The sequence below is a fragment of the Carlito syrichta genome, unplaced genomic scaffold (genome assembly GCF_000164805.1).
Source record: "Carlito syrichta isolate Samal-C Ts95f unplaced genomic scaffold, Tarsius_syrichta-2.0.1 Scaffold288181, whole genome shotgun sequence".
Taxonomy (NCBI): domain Eukaryota; kingdom Metazoa; phylum Chordata; class Mammalia; order Primates; family Tarsiidae; genus Carlito; species Carlito syrichta.
The window spans coordinates 19,509-41,672 of NW_007232277.1; the positions used below are offsets into that span (position 1 = coordinate 19,509).

The following is a 22,164-nucleotide window of genomic DNA, read 5'->3' on the forward strand; positions in this document are numbered from 1 at the left end:
CAAAAAAAAAAAAAAAAAAACGTAACAGTTTCATTATTTTAAATGAATTGGTAACTATTTTTTATTTTTTACTTTCTAATTTCTAGTAATTTCTTATATCATAAATATTGATAGATATGATCCATATAAAGAAAAGCTCTTTGGGATCTCAATATTTTTAAAGACTATATTCCTTGAGTATTGTGCTAAAATATTTTCAGTAAAATTATGTTACAAACTATATATATATGTATGTATTTCTACACATAGGCACACACTCAGATAAAGAAATGGATAGATGACTGATAGACACATGCTTTTTTTTCCATAAGACAAGTCTCTAGATCTAAGATAAGCAGAAATAATATTGCTCTTTCCACAGCTTCCATGAAGTGAAAGATTATATCCAGGACTACTTGTCCACATTAAAAAAGAAAGCGTTCATAATTGAAGATAAAACGGAACTGTATATGCTCTTTATCAACTGCCTGGAGGTGAGCTTATTCTCATTTCTTTGCCCTTCTTCTGCAGACTCTCTGAACCACATGGTTTATGCAATGAAAAAAAATCTCTGAAAATTTACAGAATATAATTTTAGTCAGTACAGTTAACAGATTCCCTGGTTCCATGCAGGAAAATAGAAAGGTTTCAGAGACATTGCTTCTGTCCTCAGCCACTGTATACATTGGCATTTATGTGCACATTACATGCAAAAAAAAAAAAAAAGAGCAGCCTAGAAGAACATGCCACCAAAGTTAATGGGTTATCATCAGTGGTGACACTATGAATGCCTTTTATTTTTATTATCTTCATATTTTTATATCTAAGATTTTTATAATGTAGATGGAAGAAATTAGATTATATAACACTTTTTTTCCTAATAGGTGCACTTCTTCCCTCCTTTCTCCTAAAATAACAAGGCATGTTAGTTTTCCCTGATTCAAAAAATGTACACCAAAACCTAGAATATTCTTTATCCTTCCTTCATTCTCCACAGAGTCCCACTGTGGCAATTTCAGAAGGTTGGAAACTTGCATATTAAAAATAATAATATCTTTTCCTTTGTTTCTTTTCTTTCTTGTTCTTTGTTCCTTAGGATTCAATACACGAGAAGACTAGTGCTTGCTCCAGAAATGATAAGCTGAACTACTTAAGAGAGGAAGGCCGTTTCCTCAAGATGTATTCCCCAGTAAGACATGGCCAAGCACCTACCAATGAGGCTTCAGTTGAATACTTGCAAGAGGTGGCCCGGATCCGCCTCTGCCTTGACAGGGCTTCTGATTTCCTCTCAGAGCCTCAGGGAGGCCCAGGCAAGTCTTCTCTACCTTTCTTTGGTCACTAGAAGTCCAGTGTGCCACCCACTGCACACATCTTTCTTTACTTTGGATTCAGAGACCCCATTATTTAGGAATTGAGGAAGTATGGGAAACTGGTCCTTAGAACAGTACTGTCCTTACTAGGTCCTCTCTCCTGGATGTGTTTTTACTGTGAATTCCTAAAGAGTAGGCCCCATGCCCTTTGACTAGCTTTGTGTCCTACAGTAAATCTCCTAAGTCGTCAGTTGCTCACCCAGCTTCTTGTTGGACTCTCAGAGATGGCTGAAGAAAAACAACGCTACCTGCGACAAGTTGAGCACTTCTGTACCCGAGTCAGGAACGACTGGTATAGAGTGTACCTGGTGAGGAAGCTCACAAGCCAGCGAGGGATAGAATTCGTGCAGAGCCTCTCCAGACCAGGCCATCCATACCAGTGGGTATTTCCCAAGGACGTTGTTGCGCAGCAGGTGAGAAACAGGTGCCCGGTGGAACTGGTGTGCTGGCGGAGCCCCGGGCCTGGGGCTGTTGCTCCTGCCTTCTGCCCTACTTGCTCTTACCTTCTCCGGCACCAGGAAGGAAACATGCATGCATCTGTCTGGTGCCTTGTCTCTCTTTCAACCAATTTGACCCAGTTTATGATTACATTTAGATCAGCTGCCATAGGGCAAAGATAAGTGTGCACACATGCATATTTCTGGTTTGTAATCTACCTGCAAAGTTTATTTAGGCATCACTTCTTAGCAAATTGAAATAAGGAAAATAAAAGAATGTTACCGGGGCCTTTGCTTTCAGCAAAATAAAATTATTCCACTTGCAGGATATGTCCTTTTTACCTCTGGTAGGCAGAGATGGAGAGAATGAGAAGTAGGGACAGAAGAATTGCATATGTTTAGCTTCAGGGCCTCTCAGTGGTCCTTTCCAGATGCTCAGAAATTAACAAATTCTTATTGTCCTGGGGTTACAAAAATGTTTAAAACCCTGACATCTTGTTTGCTACCAACTAGGTTTAGAGTTGACAGAATTTAAGTCACCTGGCCTTTGGCAAGCAGTCCCTAGGTTAGCACTGCCACCTCTGCTGGCTTTTCATGCACTTATACCCGCACCTTCATGCACTTATACCCATTCCTCTACCATGGAGGAATTTCTTCCCAAAGGCACCACTGTACTGTCATGCCTTGGGCCAGATCAGGGCATCTCAGTTCAGCTGCCTTTAAACCTCTAATGATTACCTGGCTCCTTTAGCTATTGAAATGGTTCTTTGCGAAAACATTTCTCCCACCATTCACACCATGATTAACCCCTTTATTCCTGGGGCTGCAGAAGGATCATCCAGGCCAGATGGATCGCTACCTGGTATACGGCAGTGAATACAAGGCTCTTCGTGATGCCACAGCCAAAGCCGTCCTCGAATGCAAGCCCTTGGGTATTGAGACTGCTCTGAAGGTAGGATGGGTCATGGCTTCTCTCTAGTACCAAATGGCACCCCTCAGGGCCTGTGTCTTCCTTGGTTTATGTCAAGTGATGCTGGCTGGTGGACCACTGAAATAGCCCCATCGAGTGACATACTATGTTGAAAGTCACATGCCCACAGCCTCTGTGGTGCACCTGGCCAGTGTACATTGAACCAGTAGCTGGAACAGGATAGCTATAACGGTTGAGTGGTGTTGACAGATGTGCTGTATCTTGCTGACCTGCCAAGGCCATCAGCAGCTTCTTTTTGATTCATTTATATCCATTACTTCATGACTCTGCTAAAAAAAATCATTTCCTCCAGGACTACTCTCATATGAAAGATGCTGACACAACTAGCAAAATTCATATCTATATACATTCATAATTCATTCATATATATGCTTGTGTGTGTTCATTTTAATAAAGACACAGGGTTTTTAGAATCTAGCCTTTAAATTGATCTGGTCTCGCTTCCTTTTTGAGTTCCTGTTTACCCTGGTGTTGTGCCAGGAAAAAAGGAAACAGAAAGTCCTATCTCTCTGCTCAGGAAAAGTTTCTAAGAGCAGTGAAGGAGTCAGAAGTAACAGAAATCACTGAGTATAATCTGAGAATATTTTGTGAACCTTGTAGCCCAAGAATTGTTGCCCATGAGGATCCAGGTGTCCAGGGCCCAGGAAAGGCTCTGTCACCCCCCAATGCACATCCCATATTCACATGCAAGCTGCACGGGGCTCTGGCCCTTACATAGATCTGTATAACTCTTAAATTCTCAATTTATATCCTTGCTTTTGCAGGCCTGCAAGAACCCCAAAACGCAACAGGTAGTCCACTTACTCTTAGCACTTTTTAGAGAGGTGGCTGTTTTGTACAGATCCCATAATGCAAACCTCCACCCTACACCAGAGGTAAGTGGCAACATTCAGGGCTTGTGTTCATAGTCTTGTTATTTGGAGGGACTTTACTAAGTGGAATACAAGTCATAAACACAAATCATGCCTAACTTTTTATCTATGATAGAAGTTTCCAACTTTGTTATATGGAAGAACTATTTTCTGTTTAACCCAAAGCTTATAGAATTACAATGAAAACCAAAGTCAGGAACATAAGAAAGTACTTATCAAAATAGAATATCAAAATTAGTGCTTAGATAGGTGGTGGCTGTGTTTTTCTATGCAAATTCTCTTTTCTGAAGAATTTCCCTTCAAATGGAGATAATTTAACCACGTTTACCTTGATTTTGATGTGTATTTGGTATCAAGAAGTATGTCTAATTAAGAGCAAACCTTCGAATTCACATAATGTTCTTCTTTGATATGTCTTAATGTTAAAAACATTTTTTCCCTGTCAGCAATGTGAGGCTATGAACAAGTTCATTGAAGAATGCAAGATCCTTTCCCCTCCTGGTATCAGACATTTTGCAACAGCCCTCGTGGCCAATACTCTGCCATTGCTGACAACAGGCACCAATGACAGCAGCCTTGAGGGAACAGTGACAGAAATGGCCATTCATGCTGCAGTCGTCCTTCTATGTGGACAGAACAGAATCTTGGAACCCCTAAAGAACATGGCCTTCTCCCCAGCCAACATGGCGGTAAGACTGGGTTTTGATCCCATTGACCCTCAACAGTAACACCTCCCAAGAACTTGTCACTTGGGAGACCGAGCTGCAGCCTTGGGAACTCTTGAACCTCCTTATTTTCTAAATTCTCTGTCTGCCTCTTCATCTCAGTTGATTATTTAGCTCCCCCCACCCCATGATAGTGAAAAACTTGCCTTGTCCTTTGTTATTTTACAGAAAGCTGTTATATTTTGTTCATAGGTAGCTTTTGAAGTCAAGCAGAAAGAAGACAAAAAGTTTACTTTCTTACTCTAGACTGCTTGCTGAACAACAGCAACCCATCGATATGCTCACTGACATAGTGCTGTCTCTGCTTTCTTGTTTTTGTTTTTGTTTTCCAGAATGCTTTTCTTCCAGCTATGCCTGAAGACTTGCTGGCTCAAGCTAGGAGATGGCAGGGTCTGGAAGGCCTCCAGTGGTACAGTAAGTGTTGCTGTCTGATGGAATCACACACTTCAGCATCCAACTACCATGAGGTGTTGGGTTAGGCTTGGGGTCCACATGGTCTATGCCTCAGGGTCCAGAATCCCCTGCTTTCTGCCTGTGGCACCTCTGCAAATAGGAGTGGCTTGAAGGCACTGACACTCTGCTGACCAGATGATCCAAATCCTTTCATTTCTTAGTCATGTGGAAAGGACCCTTTGGGATGCACCACTGCTCCCTAGAATATGCCATTTTGGGAGAAGGGGGGACTAGGAAGCACATCAGAGACTCATTCAAAGGCCAGTCACAATACAACAAAGTTTTTGACCCAAAGATAGCTCTTTCAAAGTAGAGGAGACAGAATAACATAACCCATGACATTTTATGTAAATTTTGCTCTTGCCTTAATAAATAATCTTTTAAAACTAGTTTTTATAGTTTATAAAACATGCTCATGGCGCACACCAAAAAAAATCAAAGACAATAGAAAAATTTAGAATATTATCCATTTTGCCTCCAAAAGTAATCCCTGGTATGAACCTGTAATCTAACTTCTCTTTGCTTTATAAAATTAAATTCAGATATTTTTCACAAACAGCATACATTTATTGAGCTCCAGGCATATGTCAGACAACTAACATAGTAGCTCAGGATATCTGATAAGGCACTTTGGATATCTACTGTCATTCTTTGGTCAGGGCCAGAAAATAGTTAGCTTCCCCTTTTCAATACAGGTCATTTGGTGAAACCTCACTAACCAACGTGTGTCCTGTTGTTCTTTTAACAGCTTGTCCCAACGGCCATCCCTGCTCTGTAGGAGAGGTGAGTCTTGGTATTTAACTCATTTGCAACCATTGATGTGAATTTACATCATTCCAAATTCTGTTCCTGGTTGTCACTGATGTGAATTTACGTCATTCCAAATTCTGTTCCTGGTTGCTGCTGCCATGAATTTAGCTCCTTGTGGAAGACTGGCTGTTCGAGTTTATAATCCAAATAAAAATACAAAATACGGAATGCTAGTCAGAGTGGTATCTGAGGCAAATACTGGATATGTCTGCAACTTTCAGCTGTATTGTGAAAAAGGTGACAATTTAGAAAAGACCATTTCACTTGTACTTAACAAGAAGTTTGTGGCAAAAAGCTTCACTTTTTTGTTTGTTTGTTTGTTTGTTTGTTTTTTTACCCGCTCTCAGTATTAGGAAAGTGAAAAATTTGCCAGTCACGAATGTGTTTAAGATAGAGCTTGAGGAGTGGGCGCAAGGCTTTCTTCTAGGTCTGATGAGAGGGGTCATGGAGGAGTAAGAGAATGAGGCTCTTGGCTTTCTCAGGAGAGCCCAGGCTCATTTTGAGGCTGTTCAAGGGGCTCCAACTAAGCAGCTAAAGGGTGCTAAGGGTTTCTAGCTCAGGGTTTCTCAACCTCAGCACTGTGGGCATAATTCTTTAGTGTGAGGCTTGTCCCATACGTACATTGTAAGATATTTACCAGCATAGATGACCTCAACACTGAATGCCAGGAGCACCCCCTTGCTTCCAGCGAGACAACTAAAATTGTCTCCAGACATTGCCAAAGGTCCCCGGGGAAACAGAATTGCTACTGGTTGGGAACTGCAGCTAGCCATCCTCTCTAGCCACTGCAGCACAGGACCGATGACACTTGTCTCTGTAGAATGGCAAAGTGTTGACTGAATCCTAGACTAGATTGTTAGCCAAGAGAGGAGGTATGGTCTAGACATCAAAGGATAGGAAAAAGAGACTTGTAGATTATAAACCATGGGGGAAAGAGCTATTTATTATTCATCACTGAATTCCCAAGCATCTAGCCCAGGACCCTTCAGTATATCTGTGCTTGCTGAGCAAAAGGCTAGTGGATTGAGCTGACATATATCTGATTAAGAGACATGGAAGGAAAAACACTGATATGTACGCATTTCATCTTTCTGAGATTCACTCCCTACTTATCCACAAAATGAGATCAAAATAGAGTCTATCCAAGGTTGCTCTTTGCGCTGAAATTCTGTGACTGGTTTGGTCTGTTACAGGCTGCGATTCTCCGTATATATAGCATACTATGTGATTTTGAAAAACGAGCCTTTGGAAGTAGTAGATCATAGGGATGAATTTTTTTTTTTTTTTTTTTTTTTTTGAGTTGGAGTCTCACTTGGTCGCCCAGACTAGAGTGCAGTGGCCGCTCCCGGCCACCGCAGCCTCCACCTGCAGGGCTCCGGCGATCCTTTTGCCTCAGCCTTTTGAGTAGCCGGAATTACAGGCATGCGCTACCATGCCCGGCTGATATTTTTATTTATTGTAGAGATGAGGTCTTGCTGCCCAGGCGGGTCTTGAACCCGCGGGCTCAGGCAATCCACTCACCTCAGCCTCCCAAAGGCGTGGGATTACAGGCTGAGCCACTGAGCCCGGCTGTGAATTTTTTTTAAGTAAAAAAGCCTACATGGATGTAAAGATGTCAGTTTGGAAGCTATTACAGTATTCCTGGTATTAGATCATGAAGCTTTAGAGACTAGCGTGATAGATGGAGGAATGGAAAAAAGTGATGAATATGAGAAGGTTGAATTTTATATATTTGTCTATAAAGTGTCACTCTGGGAATAAAACTTAAGCTATCTTGTCTGTTTTTTTTTTTTTTTAAAATAAAATCCAAATTTGCCCATGTACAACATAATTTGCATTGATAGCTACCCTGTCCCCCATGGCTCCTCCATCTCACCTGAAATAAACGCACGTTAGAATAAGCAATCCTGGGCCAGGCACAGTAGCTCATGCCTGTAATCCCAGCACTTTGAGAGACCAATGGAGGAGGATTGCTTGAGCCCAGGAGTTCAAGACTAGCCTGGGCAACATAGTGAAACTTCATCTCTGCAAAAAATACAAAAATTAGCCAGGCATGGTGGCACGTTTCTGTAGTTCCAGCTGCTTGGGATGCTGAATTGGAAGGATCTCCTGAGCTCAGGAGGTTGAGGCTGCCATGTGATCATCATAATCATGCCACCGCACTCGAGCCTGGGCAACAGAGTGAGACCCTGACTCAAAAAAAAAAAAGAATAAGCAATCCTAATGGCATTCACTACCTCCTGTGGTCAGGATGTGTTCATTTGCATAATGGCATACAATGATACTGGCTCCAAAACTGATTTTAAGTCCCATTTGTCTTTATCCTAGTGTGGCAGGCCAATGGAGCTGAGCTCTTGTGTTGACTGTGGTACACTAGTTGGAGGTATTGATCACAGACCTCAGAATGGCTTTCATGTTATCACGTATGTAAGATTGTACTTCCTTCCTAAGTAGTGAACCATGGGGTTTGGGCTACTTTTATTCCAGCTGATAAAATGATACTAAATATAGTACTACTTACTATAGTACATTTAGACCTGTGTCATGTTGGATAGCAATGCCTAAGTCCCAGGAGTCACACAGCAGCAGTGAGATATCTGATTTGTGGTTGGCTCACTGGGCCCTTAAACACAAAGCAGACTACACATTAATACTTACCAATACAGATGCGTTCATTTGAGTCTTGAGTGCACCCCTGTAGAAACATGCTTGACATAAACAGGTGACCTAATTCAGGGAGACATCTAAGTCTGCAGGACCAAAAACTAGGCATTTGTCTGTCTCAACAGATGCCATCTCACTTGTTAACTATCTTAGCTTTTTGGGGGTGAGGGAGGGTATGAGGGAGAAGTAGTTAATCTCATCAGATACCAGACTTCAGAATCCAGAGAAAAATCTGATCTCACAATACCATGCTGAGGCAGGTATGGTTATAAATGCTCCCTTCAGACAGTTAGTAGGACCTGACTGTTCTGCTACAACCATAGCTTAAAATATTCTCAACTGTTATGTCCATAAATTATCAAAATGTCCTAGGATCGCTAATATTTTTACAACTGGATGTATCTATCACACTGCATCATCTGTCTGGATGTTATACAAAATCCTTTGTCAGATCTTGGATCCTCATTTTTTATTTGGGAAAATGAGAACATGGGATACCAACTGTCCCAAACTCTAGCTGTTCTTTGCCTGCCTGTTGCTCTCTCCACAAAGATTTCAGTGGAAAAGACATCCAGTCCTCCATCCTAACACCCTGCCCAGGGATCAGCACTAATTGCCACATAATGCAGCCACCTGACACTAAGGCTTTGTGGGGGCTGGTCAGCCAGAAAGGTGAGTCTGTGATGAAAAAGACTCCTAGGAAAATGGTCTGAACTTAGTAGAATAAGAAGAATTTTTGCCGTGTCTTCCTCAACTCTGAACCTAGTTTCCAAGTCCTGAGAATCTAGACCTAATAAATGACCCGCTCCAGTCTTCACCCTGTTTTCTCTTGTCTTACCAGCAACAACATAGACAGAACTCAGACTGGCCATGTGCTGGGTGACCCGCAACATAAAAGTGTGGTGGCGTCTGACCGAGGGCTGTCCCCAGTGGTCTTCATTCTCATCCGGCTACTCACTCATTTGGCTATGCTTCTGGGAGCTGCCCACAGTCCACAGGTATAAAATGGTGCTGCCAAACTATGAATTTAGCTACTATAGGAAGAACCTGTTACTGCTTTTTCACAGTGAGTCCTTTGATCTAAAGAGTCCTAGCCTCAGTCTGTGGAATTTTGACTCTCTCATTGATAACTTATCTACAAAGTAATATAAAATTTACATATCTTAATTTTTTTCCCACTGTGGCACATGATGGTATGGGGGAACTATTCATCAGATTATATAAAGTCTTCATTAACTAAACAACTCAGCTTTGGGTCCACACCTGGGAGTGGAAAGGTTAATATAGTCAGTATTTTGCCCATGTCCTTATTGTAGCTCTATGGAAGAAAGACAGCATACTGCATTTCCCCTAAGTTAGTACTAACCAAGATGACAAAAAGCACAGGGCTTGAACATTCTTTATTTCCCTCTGAGAACATAAGAGCCAGCAGCTGTTCCGCTCGCCCGCCTTCTTTGGCCTCTGCTGTTTGGATCATGCTTGGATAACTCCATGGACTTCATCTTAGAAACCCCCTTCTCACGCAGCTGGTTTTTCATTCTGGATGGCCTCTACTGGGCTCACCATGCCATATACAAACAAGATCCTGTTGAACCTTTTGGTTCATTGTCCCCACAGGCTCTGAGAAACATCATTAAGCCTCCAGTGAGGGATCCAAAATGGTTTCTGCAGCAGCATATCCAGAGAGACTTGGAGCAGTTGACCAAGATGCTGGCAAAGAGTGCCGATGACACCACCAACGTGGTCCACCTCATCCTGGCCAGACTTCTCCAAGAGCAGCAGCACCTCTTAAGCCAGAGTAAGGAAAGATGGGCGAGGGTTGGGCCAGGCAGGGGATCCCACAGCAAAGAAGCCAGGCTCACTGCCTGCACTCCAGAGTGAGAGAAAACGATGTTATAAGGCAGGCGACTCCAGTTGCGGAATAGGAAGCACTCTGCTTGCCCAGAGGATGGAAGGAGCTGCTCTGTTTTTTCCATTTACCCTCCTGTCTGGCTAAGCCCTGCAGTATTCAGGAACATCTGCATACAATGTTATGTGTGTGTGTTTGTGTGTGTGTGTGTGTGCGCGCGCGTGTGTGTACAATGTTGTGTGCGTGCGTGTGTGTGTGTGTGTGTGTGTGTGTGTGTGTGTGTGTATGTGTGTGTGTAGGCTTTTCAGTTCCTGTAGGGGTCAGCCCTGTAGGTAATTCACCTGCTATATTGGGAATGCATATTATCTACAATGTGTCAGTGACTCAATCACCATCACAGCTTCTGCTTTCCTAAGGGGATCTTAGTCATATGCTTTCCTAATATATTAACCTGTTACATGAAAAAAGGTGTGCTGTAAAATATTATATTCACTAAGCTTGTTTCTATTTTAAAAATTTAAATCCATACAGAGCTTTGGCCCCCTTCCCTACCTTGGGGAGGTGAATCTCTTCTCTCTTTCTAATTTCTAAATAAACTATATTTTCTGATGTAAAAAAAAAATCCATACAAAAAGAAAAGGTCTTTAAGACAATTTAGTAAAATGGTTATGTCTGACTGGTAGAATTAAGAATAATTTTCTTTGTGCTTATCTGCAAAACTCCCAATTGCCATTGTGAGGACAATGTTATTTAAAATAATAATAATAGAGTAACTCCCTCGGGTCCCCACCCTCTCTGAGAGCTTTTCTGTTCTCTCAATACATCCTGCTTTTAAAAATATAATAATAATAATAACAATAAAAAAATTCTGCCCTATGACAAGAAAACCTATATTCCCACTTCAGATGCCTCTTTGACAGCAATCAGCATTCAGTATTTATTTTTCTTTTAGCAAAATCTGATATTACTTTAGGCTCTCATTCTGGTGTGATTTCAGCTAGGTGAGCTGACCCAATACCACACTGACAAAATGATAGCATCCTAGAAGCCTGCAGATGGTTCAGGCAGCACTCTGCATCCATGTTTGGATCCATAGGGCCATGTCTCTGCCTGTAGGTTCGGGCAGCAGCAGCTGACACAGCCTGATGGTGGCCTGGCTACCCTTACTATGCCCCTGGGCTTTTAAGTTCTGTTTTTTCAGTCGTTTTATTCAGAATGGTTTTAAGATTATGATGACATGAGCAGAGGAATGTTTAGAGATTTAAGTATCTTCTCGAAGATCATTAGTTTGGTGGTAGCAGCAGGAACTATTTTTAAATACTTAGATTAATTAAGAAAGAGATTACCCCAAAGGAGCATCATTTCTATTAACAGTTATTTAGTACTTATTATGTATAGGCTGCTATGTTTTTTGTTCCGTGGGTAACCTACACCGTTTGGGTTATTTTATAGGACTTTCTAATTTTGATGCAAATTTGTCAACCAAAGAAATGAGAAACAACTGGGAAAAACATGTTGCAACTGTTATTTTACCCGAACTGGAGGTAAGTGCTAAGTGGTAACCACTACTTAGCTACTTTTTCTAGGTATGAGGGGGTTCTTAGGTGTTTGCTGAGCATTCTTTACCTATTGTCCCTCACAGAGGCACCAGCAGAAGCCTTTAGCTGTGCTCAAGTTTCCATGCTTTTCACCTAGAGTCACCCCACCCTCCTGTTGTCCCCAAGTGTTCCTCCCTCCTGTGGCTGGTCATGAGTCAGGCTGGGGAATTACTGGAACTCCAGAAAATATAAACAATAGTTTTCTCTCCATTCCTTTTTTTTGTTTTTTTGTTTTTTTTGAGTTGGAGGCTCACTCTGTAGCCCAGGATGGAGTGCAGTGGCACGCTCACAGCCACCCCAGCATTGACCTGCTGGACTCAGGTGATCCTTCCACCTCAGCCTTCCAAGTAGCCGGAACTACAGGCGTGTGCTACCATGCCCAGCTAATTTTTTGATTTATTGTAGAGATAAGGTCTCTCCAAGTTGCCTAGACTGGTCTCGACCCCATGGGCTCAGGTAGTCCTCTCACCTCAGCCTTCCAAAATGCTGGGATTACAGGCTTGAGCCACCATGCCCAGCTCTCCACTACTTTTTATAGCAAAACGTGAAGCAAGAGGTAGAGCCATAAACTATCACATAGATACACCCACTAAAAATGTATTGAAAATCATAGATTAATTATTCCTCTGGTAGATACGAATAGTTACTGAGAGTAGCGAAGCCCACCAGGAAAAGTCAGTAACTAAAAGATGGGAATAAAATACGGGTCTCATTCTGTTTGAGGAAACAAACCTACAAGCTAGGAACATTCAAATTACATAAAAGATCAAAGTGAGTATCTGATGACATGCTCAGCTGAGGAGGGCAGACTCCTTAATATGCAGATGCCCACCGGTGAAGTCACTAGATGGTCAGTCTGTCTGTAGCAATACCTCACTTCCAGATTTCTGTTTCATTTTCTTCATCTAGCATCTAGATAAAACCCTTTTGACTCTGGAGAATCTTATCAGTCAAGATGAGCGTATTAGCTCCAACCCTGTGGCCAAAATCATATATGGTGATCCAGTGACCTTCCTGCCTCACCTGCCCCAGAAAAGTGAGGTCCACTGCTCTAAGATTTGGAGCTGCAAAAAGAGAATCACAGTTGAGTACCTCCAGCACATTGTGGAGCAGAAAAATGGCAAAGAAATAGTGCCCGTTCTCTGGCAGTTCCTACAGAAGGTATGTCTGACTCACCATGACGTCTCCCTTTTACTGTGCAGATATCCCCATTAGTCCTGAAGGCCCCAAGCTCTTATTTGGTATAATCATTCCTGAAGATAGACCATCTTAACTGACTACTTCAATACTTGGATTTTGAATAGAATGTCTGTAGAGAAGACTCAGATCTCTTCATGCACATCAAATTGTGTGATAGCCTGAAGCATAATGTCACAAATGAAATACATGAGTTGGGATTAGCAGCAATCTGTAAAGAACTTGAAGGCCAGGAGAGGACCTCCCCGATCACTCAGCAAGAAAGAAAATAACACAAATCTTTCTCAGCCAAGTCTGTTCATCTTAGTCTTCTAGTGCCTGGAGCAGTTGGTCATCAACAAGTGTCTGTTGACTGAAAAAACTTTTGTCAAGAATGCATAGCCAAAATCAAACAAAAACATCTCCCCTGTTCCTAAACCACTGAGGTATAGATGAAGATGGGAGTGAGTGAGTGTGTGTTGGCAGTTGTAGGGTTGCAGGTGGGGGAGCGGGAAGAGGCACTGGTCACGTCTGTTAAAATTACAAGTACACATGCTTTCTAACTTTTTGACCATTTGAACTTTCATTTTCTGCAATAGATTTTCTAATAATTTCCATCTGTGGACTAGTGTTTTCAGTCTAGCAAGAAATAAAATGATTCAGAAATTTCTATTGGTGAGTTAAAAAAAATTAATTCACACTAGGAAGGTCTTCATTTTTTTTTTTTGAGTTGGAGTCTCACTCTGTCGTCCAGACTGGAGTGCAGTGGCCGCTCCCGGCCACCACACTCTCGACCTGCTGGGCTCCAGTGATCCTTCCAGCTCAGCCTTCCAAGCAGCTGGAACTACAGGCGTGCACTACTACACCCAGCTAATTTTTTTATCTATTGTAGAGATGAGGTCTCACCAAGTTGCCCAGGCGGGTCACGAACCCACGGGCTTAGGCAATTCACTCACCTCAGCCTCCCAGGGTGTGGGATTACTGGCTGAGCCACTGAGCCCGGTTGATCTTCATATTAACACTGTGATCTCTCCCTAAGGTGTACAGTTTCATTAAGTGGAAGATGCTCAGATTCTAGGTCTTTGGAACAACACCCAGGAATAACGTCAGCCTTCACTGCCTAGGCTCTTGATCTCTTTGCTTCCAGCAGCTTCTTCCCACACCCAACCACATGGGTTCAAGGAGGTTTCTTTTATTGGCTTTGCACACACAGTGGATGTGTCGGCTCCGTAAAGGCAGGGCTATGCCTTCTGATCTTCCCTTTCTAATACATTGCACTGTCCATAGGTACTTGCTAAAAGAATGGGATGGCCCTCTTCCCATTTTCAGGCTCCATGGTATGTCATAAAAATGGCACATTGGCCAGATTAAACTACAAATAAAAGTCCCCCAGCCAGCCCCAAAGTCTGTATCTCCAGTAACATTTTTTCAGGTAAATAAAAAAGTGTTACTGGCTGGTCTTGCCTTCCAGGAAGCAGAACTGAGACTGGTGAAGTTCTTGCCTGAGATTTTGGCCCTGCAGAGGAGTCTAGTGAAACGATTCCAGAATATTTCACAAGCTGAATACACCTCCATCAGAAGTTTTATTAGCAGTCACAATTCAGGTATGACTCTTCTCTAATAAGATCAAGACTATCCCGTGTTTGGTGGTTCAAAAGGATTGCTCCAGTGAGGGCACAGCATGGGGAGGAGGGAAGATCAGGGCTAATGGGTACTCTGTCTCCTAAGCTTTTAGCATGAGGTGAAGGGTACTGAACCCTAGAAACACATTAGAGGCTTTTGCTGCTGCTGAAAAACACCTCCCTCTCTAGCTCCTCAAACTCAGGTTAGTGCTTAAAACAGCATTTTGCACATGCTGGTGACTGCACAGAAACGCAAAGCCAAGCTCTATATAGAGCATGTAACTCTGTTGGTTTGATCTTGGCAGGGTTCTTACTATCATGGGGGTTCTTATAAATGCTTTGTTCAACAGAAGGGCTGAGGCAGTTATTTCAAAACAGAATCACTATCTTTCTGTCCACATGGAACAAGCTGAGGAGATCTCTTGAAACCAATGGTAAGTGTTCTGTTCCCCTTAGTAACACTAAACGTCACAGGAAAACCCATTCTGAAAACTTTTCCCTTCAGCGTGTCCCTGTTACCACATAGCACCTTGTTAATGTTGAGCCAATGCATCTTTTGATGGCAGTGTCTGGGATATGTAAAATAACATATCCAAAAAAATAAACCCTCAGTCCTCTTGAACCCATAAATATGGAATTTAAATAGAGTTGAGAGCATCTGAAACTTGTTAGTAGGTAAGAGAGACCAGAGGCAGAACCTTAGATTCTGGCTCCCAGCTCTGTGTCAAGATGTCTTCTGCATGCCTCCTTCTCCCAGCACCTGAATGCTGTGAGAAGGAGCATGGCATTAAACATCTCTCTGCTTAAGGATAACTCTGTCATTTACAGGTGAAATCAAGCTGCCTAAAGACTATTGCAATAGCAATTTGGATCTGGACACTGATTTTGAGGTCATCCTGCCACGTCGACAGGGCCTGGGCCTCTGTTCTACTGCCCTAGTCAGCTACTTGATTAACCTACACAATGAAATTGTCTACACGGTGGAGAAGTTCTCCAAGGAAAACAACAGGTGTGTGCATAAGCCAACAATATGCAGTGCCCACTCAGCCCAGAGTCCCTATGCCCACTGGGGCAGACGCAAACAAGCTTCAGCTCCTCCCCTAACAGAAGCTCCTTCAGCCACCCTTACAAGTGTCCCCATATTTTTGTGTTCTCATCTGCTCAGACTATGAGCACATCAAGTAGAAACTGGCTCCATGTAACCTAGAGTCCTAGGCCCTACATACCTGGACACTGAGTGTTCTGTCTTTATGTACTCCAGCTATTCTGTGGATGCCTCTGAGGTCACTGATCTGCATGTCATCAGTTATGAAGTGGAACGGGACCTGACTCCACTGATTCTCTCCAACTGCCAATATCAGGTTGAACAAGGTGGAGAAACCTTGCAGGAGTTCGACCTGGAGAAGATCCAGCGGCAGATCACCAGCCGCTTCCTCCAGGGCAAGCCCAGGCTGACACTCAAGGTAAGACTGACCCTTGCTGCCATTGTTTGGTCGGTGTGTCTGTTGTGAATAAGTAACCCTCAGTGTGTTTCAAGTGAGACTAGCATGGGTGCATCACCCAGCTGTCTGGTCTGCACCATCTCCTTCATACCCACAGCTTCTGTGACCACCACTCCCATCTGTATCTCTGGGCTGGATGTTCTCCTGAGCTCTTCTCCGCAGCAGCATAGTCTCCCAAGACTCTCAGTCCCCCAAGGGTCTGTTCAAGTCTTAATGGATTCATTGTCTAGGTTTTCCTACCCTAGTTAATGGCACTACCAACCTCACAGGCACCATTTACTCTCTTCCTTCAGCCTCCATATATCATCTGCCATCAGGTTTGCCTTCTACATGTCCTCATGTCCTCATGGTCTGACTACCACAGCCTGTCCTATACTTCACAGCACCCATCCTTAAGTCAGACAGCTACCACAGCTCCCAGCTGGTCACTGCTTCCAGTTTCCTCAGTCCACATTCCTAATAACCAGGTGTTGATGCTGCCCTCTCTATTGGACAGCCTCGCCTGGATTCCCACTGCATGTGGGTTAAAGCTGACATCCTCTACCAGGCAGGAAGGCCCTGTGGCTTGGCCCCACCCCAGCCTTCCAGCCCTGTCTGCAGTTACTCACCTCACTCCCCTGTGCTGTACACTGTGCCCTCACCCGCTGGATCCACGTGGCAGCCTTCCAGTCTATGTTCTTTCACCTGGGCTACACTTGTCCCTGCCAGCTCCCATCAAATACATTGCATTGATGTATATACATTTATTCCCCCTCACTGCCTGCAACTCAGCTGGGAATTGTTTGAGCAAGGCTGTTTTTAATTCATTCTGAGATCCCTATTATCTAGCAGAGTGACTGTCTTGTTCATGATCTATGCTTAGTAGTTGTTGGATGAATACATGAATGAGATACCCTCACATATCTGCTTCCCCCAGTACCTCTCCTGGTGAACAAGGCCACATGATGGTATCTGCTCGGCCCTGTTGTGTTACTGTTTCCATGGACTATGGGTTAAACGTAGATGCCATGAGGCATCAAGAGAACAGCATGCCTTGCCTGGTGAGACACTGAGCAGCATGGTACTACAGCCGAGTTACTGATAGAAGATATATTTGCCATCTGATGGAAACATCCACAATGGATTTAAATTCCAAAAACTTGTTTCTTTCTCTCTTCAGGGACTCCCCACTCTGGTATATAGACATGACTGGAACTACGAGCATCTCTTTATGGACATCAAGAACAAAATGGCACAGGTGATCACAATAATCCTTAGCATGGTGCTTTTTGCCTTATCAGAGTGTTTCTGTCCTTATTAGCACTGCTGCAGCCTCACTCCATGTGTTTGCTGTGAGCCAGAGTTTCAGCAGCCTCTCTAAGCACCCATTGTGCCCCTGAGAGCCCCGTGCTCTTAGCAGAGGGCAAGCAAGACAGCAAATCAGCAGTTTTTCTTAAGTGTAAATACACTGACATCTTGTGGAGTTAGTTTCTTCATCATGATATCATGACCATGCATGCTGAGGCAAGAGGTCCCTGGAACGTATGAATTCCTGTTCCCTTGGTATTGATACTGATAGGTACATGTCTGTGTGTCTCCATACCCTCACAAGGTGGTTTGAGGATTCACTGAGCTTGTATCTATTTCTATAAAATGCCTGGGACACTGCCTGGCATGCAGTAAGCACCAAGTGTTAGAGTTTGTCCTGCTCTCGTGGCTTGGGCAGTGAAAAAGCTAAGCTCTTTTCCAAGTAGTAAGAAACAGAAGCCCAACCCATAGACCTCTCCTGCTTTTGATTTCCCAGAGCTCCCTCTCCAGCTCAGCCGTCAGTGCCATCAGCAGCCAGCTGCAGTCCTTCAGTGATGCCTGTGAAGCGCTGTCTATTGTGGAAGTCACACTGGGGTTTCTGAGCACAGCTGGTGGGGATCCAAACATGTACTTGAATGTGTACATCCAAGACATCCTGCGAATGGGCGATCAGATGACTGCTGTGCGAAAGGTGGGTCTCACACAAAGGCGCTCTCAAAGGAAATCAGCACGACCCCTCACTTTAGTCTCCCTGTTTCCTACTAAGGAAGTAATCCCACCATTTGGGGGGTACCAATTTAGGCTCCCTGAAAAGGAGGGGGAAGCAAAAACAACCCCTCACTCAGTCAGTCCACAATGTAAAAAGAACCCTGTGGATGGTAAATATGTGCTTGAAATGCTATCAATCAAGATACAGCATACCACAAATATGACTGACAACATTAGGCACCTATGAACTGCATGCTGCTGATTAACTCTGATGAGATGCTACAGGAGAGAGGGGACTGTCAGACATTATACGAGAAGGCAGGTGAATTAGAGGATAGAACAGAGATAGCCTTCATAATGAGGGAAATCAAATTAGTACAGAGCAAAAAGGAAAAGAAAAATGCCTACATGAGTAGCACTCAGATTTCTAAATGCATGGTAGGTGTGAGGGTGTGGAACCTTGGCCTGCTTCTCAGGAATTCTGTTTCTCTTGCAGGCCTTAAACAGATGTCAGTTAAAACATACCATTGCCCTGTGGCAATTCCTGTCTGCTCACAAGTCTGAACTGCTGCTGCGACTGAAAAAAGTAAGTCTGGCCCCTTCCCTCCCTACATGGAGTGGGCTGTGTCCCTCTCTTTGCAGGTGTCAATGTTTCATTTGTTCTTCCTTCATTTTAGGAGCCATTTAGGGAGATCGATTCAAGGTACAAAAAGGATCTCAGCCCAGAAAATGCTAAGCTTCTCAGCACTTTCCTGAATCATATTGGCCTAGATGCTTTCCTGCTGGAGCTCCATGAAATGATGGTCTTTAAACTAAAGGGCCCCCAAACCAACGAGAGTTTCAACCCTAATTGGAGGTATGGATGTGCACAGCTGTTGGGCAGGGCAGATACCAAGTGTTCTGCTGTCTCTCCTGTGATTGTCCATAGACATAAAAATCCTTCTTTTCTTACCACAGGGTCCTGTGTCCTGCTTTTTATGGTTTTCATCTCTATGGTTTTTAAAAATAATATTACAAAAGTCATATATACTCATTTTAATAAATAGGCTTACTATATCCAAGAGAGGTGCATTTTAAATTTGATAGAACAAGCCACACCAATATATAAAGAGTATATAAGAATACTCAATGCTGGCTATTATCCATCTTTCACATATTTGCCAATCTAATGTTTAAAAAGTGGCATCTCTTTTTCACTTGTAATTCTTGATTTACTAGTGAGACTGAACATATATTTATCAGCCATGTGTATATCATCCTCTCTTTTGGGCTCTATATCTCTTTCTTAATGATTTGTAAGAGCTCTTTATAGAGAACAGAGATTATGTTTTATATTATGTGTTAGAGATGATCTTAGTCTTTAATTTTATGAAGTGAAATCTGACAGAATTTTCCTATAAAGTCTCTATAGGGAAAATACACCTATAAGAGTCTTCCTTATTCTGGGGTTATATAGAATATCCTCTCATTTTCTTTTTGGGCTTTTGTATTTCTATACTGTTCATTCGTTCTGTTAACCATTTTGTGTAGTGCAAAGTAGGGATTTAACTTTACTGTTTTCTTCGATAATCAAACTCTAGTTTTCCTCACCAATACATTTCATATTTGCAATTTCTTCCATTATGCTATATAGCATATACCCATATCCATTTATAGTCTTTGAACTTATTCAACAAGTCTTCACTATCCTGGACTTTAGTGTAGGTGAAAAAGATCCCTTTCCTAGAGAATGTATAATCTTAAAGATAAGACATGTAATAGAATACAAACTTTTTTTTGATGGCAAGGCTTTGTGTTTTTTAATACAGCCCTATAAATAACTTCATGTTACTAGAGTGCCTAAAGTCATCTGCCTGGGCCATCACAAGGTTTGCTCCCTTCTATGCTGTTAGTATGCTGCAGGTAGAGAGCAGCAGTTAGGTACCAGAAGCCTTGAATGCAGGTTTTAGTCCGAGTTCAAGATAACTCAATAGTTGACCCTATGCTGACCTTTAGTATTTCTGGTCTTAATGAGCACTTTGGTTCATTCTATTGACAACTAGAAAAAGTGACAAGTGATTGGTCCTTTTTTTATATGGGAGGCTGTCTTAAATGCTATCTCTTGTTCCTTGGTTTTTCAGCCTGAGAGAAACGCTGGTAAGTTACATGGAAACGAAAGAGAGTGAACTTCCTGAGATGGAATCTCAGTTCCCAGAAGAGATACTGCTCTCCAGTTGTGTATCTGTGTGGAAAATGGCTGCTGATCTGAAACGGGATCGACAAACAAGATAGAGTGATTTCCTCAGCACTGTCTTCTGGTAAGACATGGGAGAAAAGACACTTCTCCCATCACCTACGGCATGGATTCCATCACGGACTGTTGCCGTTTGGAGTTGTTCAGAAGGAAAGCTGTTGGCTTTGCACGAAATTCAAGACCAAGACATGCTACATGAACTGGCAGTTTTTTGAAAGCTAAACTGTTTCTGAACCGTGTATATATTCCAAAACTTTCTCATCATGTTATGAATGCTGTTCATGAGGAGATGACATGAGAGTACATGAAATTGGAAAGAAGCCACCACTGATTGCATTCCAGGAGAGACAAAAAAGGAGCTTCTCTGCCTCACATACGATAGTGGTCTATACTTAAAGCCTGCCATCTTCTGGCACTTCCCCAGCCACCAGGTCCCCTGTTCTTCAGACTACTACACCATTAGAGGGAGGAAAAAACAGTTATTAATGTTGCTTTTTTCCTAATGTATCCTGTACTTGTGAAAAGGTGCCAGACTCTTGTCTTCTCACAAATATAAGAAAAATCAGGACATTTTGTGAGTGCCTTAAGACCAAAATAACAAGATCTGACCTAGACTCCCATAATGAGTCACTGCCAAATTTCAAAGGGCAAGAGCCAAAAGCTTCATTGTAAAGATGTCAGGGACACTTTGGGGGTCTTGGTCTCCTCATGTATATAACAGAGTGAATAAATGGCCAAAGGTCCTTCCAATTCTAATATTCTGATGCTATAAATGAAAGTTTATTAATGTAAACTTATATCAAAGGCATGATTTTCGCAGTTCTGTAGGGAGTTTTTTTATTGTCTAGCATTATGCCAAATAAACTAAACATGTAGTCTTAGTCTGATCTTAGCTTCTCTGAGCATATGACTATATAGTCCTTTCTTTGGGTCTCAACCAAGGTACAAAAACTAAGACTCAGAGTACCAAACCAATTCAGTTTCTGAAAAGGGGAAAAGAAAATAGTCAAGTAATCCTGATTTTGTGCTGCTTTTCTCATTGTAAGTGTTGTCTCTCTCTCTCTTTTTTTTTTTCCAAAACCCACTTTGATACTTAGACTTCTCTGGACTAATTTCTGTTCCTAGGTGGCTCAACACCCATTTGCACTAAGATCAGAACAGCACCTGTTTACAAGTTAGAGGCAGCATCCTTAATGCACATTCTAAATGAGTCAATGACTCAAGGAACTTGAAATTGGGCCCAAGGAGTGAATAGGGCCCAAGGAGTATGTGTGTCCAGGCCAGGGTCATGCACACCTTGAGCACCGCTGGCCAGAAGTACAGAGGAGCTACGTTCCATAGCCATGGCTTTGATATTCTCTTCCTAGTGTCTGATGACAGGAATACAGCGATCCCAGCCCCAGAGAGTTCCTCGTTTCATACAGTATCCATTTGCAGTTAGTAATGTATGATTGCCTTATCATTTATCATTCGAGACTGCAGCCACTCCTCGCAGACATCTGCAGCCTGGACTGCCTGTTAGTGGATGTGGGAGGCGGGATGACTCGTTTAAGTCTTCAGCTTTGACTTGGAGCTCCTTTGATACCTCAGCATTGGGATGCAGCTCACCCTGGCCATCAGGCGGCAGCTCACACCCACATTTCTCACTGTGCCACACCTTATAGCAGGTGGGAGTCAGCTGTCAGTCTCTTGCTGTGAAGCCCTTTTTTTCTTTTCCTTTGGTCTGGGAAATTTTTTCCACTTTTATGCAGGGTTTTTAATTAAGATGCTTCATTTTGTATTCTATGTTCCAGAGACTTAACTGTCATATCTAACATTATCTTGTTTGTACAGAAATATACTGGCCTAGCACAGGCAACAGTCAATTTTATTATACTTGTCATACCTG

General features: G+C 42.7%; 1 protein-coding gene across 1 annotated transcript in view; it reads left to right on the forward strand.

Moving 5' to 3' along the window:
* LOC103255494 (E3 ubiquitin-protein ligase RNF213) overlaps nucleotides 1–20,447 on the forward strand; it is a gene marked incomplete at its 5' end in the record, with an annotated part of 39,826 nt that extends 19,379 nt beyond the window's left edge. Inside the window, 22 exons of the mRNA XM_021710145.1 lie at nucleotides 362–473; nucleotides 1,076–1,289; nucleotides 1,572–1,762; nucleotides 2,616–2,738; nucleotides 3,542–3,652; nucleotides 4,096–4,338; nucleotides 4,707–4,788; nucleotides 5,576–5,610; nucleotides 7,966–8,060; nucleotides 9,143–9,299; nucleotides 9,919–10,099; nucleotides 11,603–11,694; nucleotides 12,658–12,909; nucleotides 14,396–14,528; nucleotides 14,897–14,980; nucleotides 15,375–15,555; nucleotides 15,808–16,009; nucleotides 17,208–17,285; nucleotides 17,832–18,026; nucleotides 18,540–18,629; nucleotides 18,721–18,899; nucleotides 20,164–20,447. Of these exons, the coding sequence (XP_021565820.1) occupies nucleotides 362–473; nucleotides 1,076–1,289; nucleotides 1,572–1,762; nucleotides 2,616–2,738; nucleotides 3,542–3,652; nucleotides 4,096–4,338; nucleotides 4,707–4,788; nucleotides 5,576–5,610; nucleotides 7,966–8,060; nucleotides 9,143–9,299; nucleotides 9,919–10,099; nucleotides 11,603–11,694; nucleotides 12,658–12,909; nucleotides 14,396–14,528; nucleotides 14,897–14,980; nucleotides 15,375–15,555; nucleotides 15,808–16,009; nucleotides 17,208–17,285; nucleotides 17,832–18,026; nucleotides 18,540–18,629; nucleotides 18,721–18,899; nucleotides 20,164–20,314 (3,181 nt within the window). The remainder of the gene's footprint in view (nucleotides 1–361; nucleotides 474–1,075; nucleotides 1,290–1,571; nucleotides 1,763–2,615; nucleotides 2,739–3,541; nucleotides 3,653–4,095; nucleotides 4,339–4,706; nucleotides 4,789–5,575; nucleotides 5,611–7,965; nucleotides 8,061–9,142; nucleotides 9,300–9,918; nucleotides 10,100–11,602; nucleotides 11,695–12,657; nucleotides 12,910–14,395; nucleotides 14,529–14,896; nucleotides 14,981–15,374; nucleotides 15,556–15,807; nucleotides 16,010–17,207; nucleotides 17,286–17,831; nucleotides 18,027–18,539; nucleotides 18,630–18,720; nucleotides 18,900–20,163) is intronic.
* Between the last annotated feature and the right edge of the window lie 1,717 nt (nucleotides 20,448–22,164).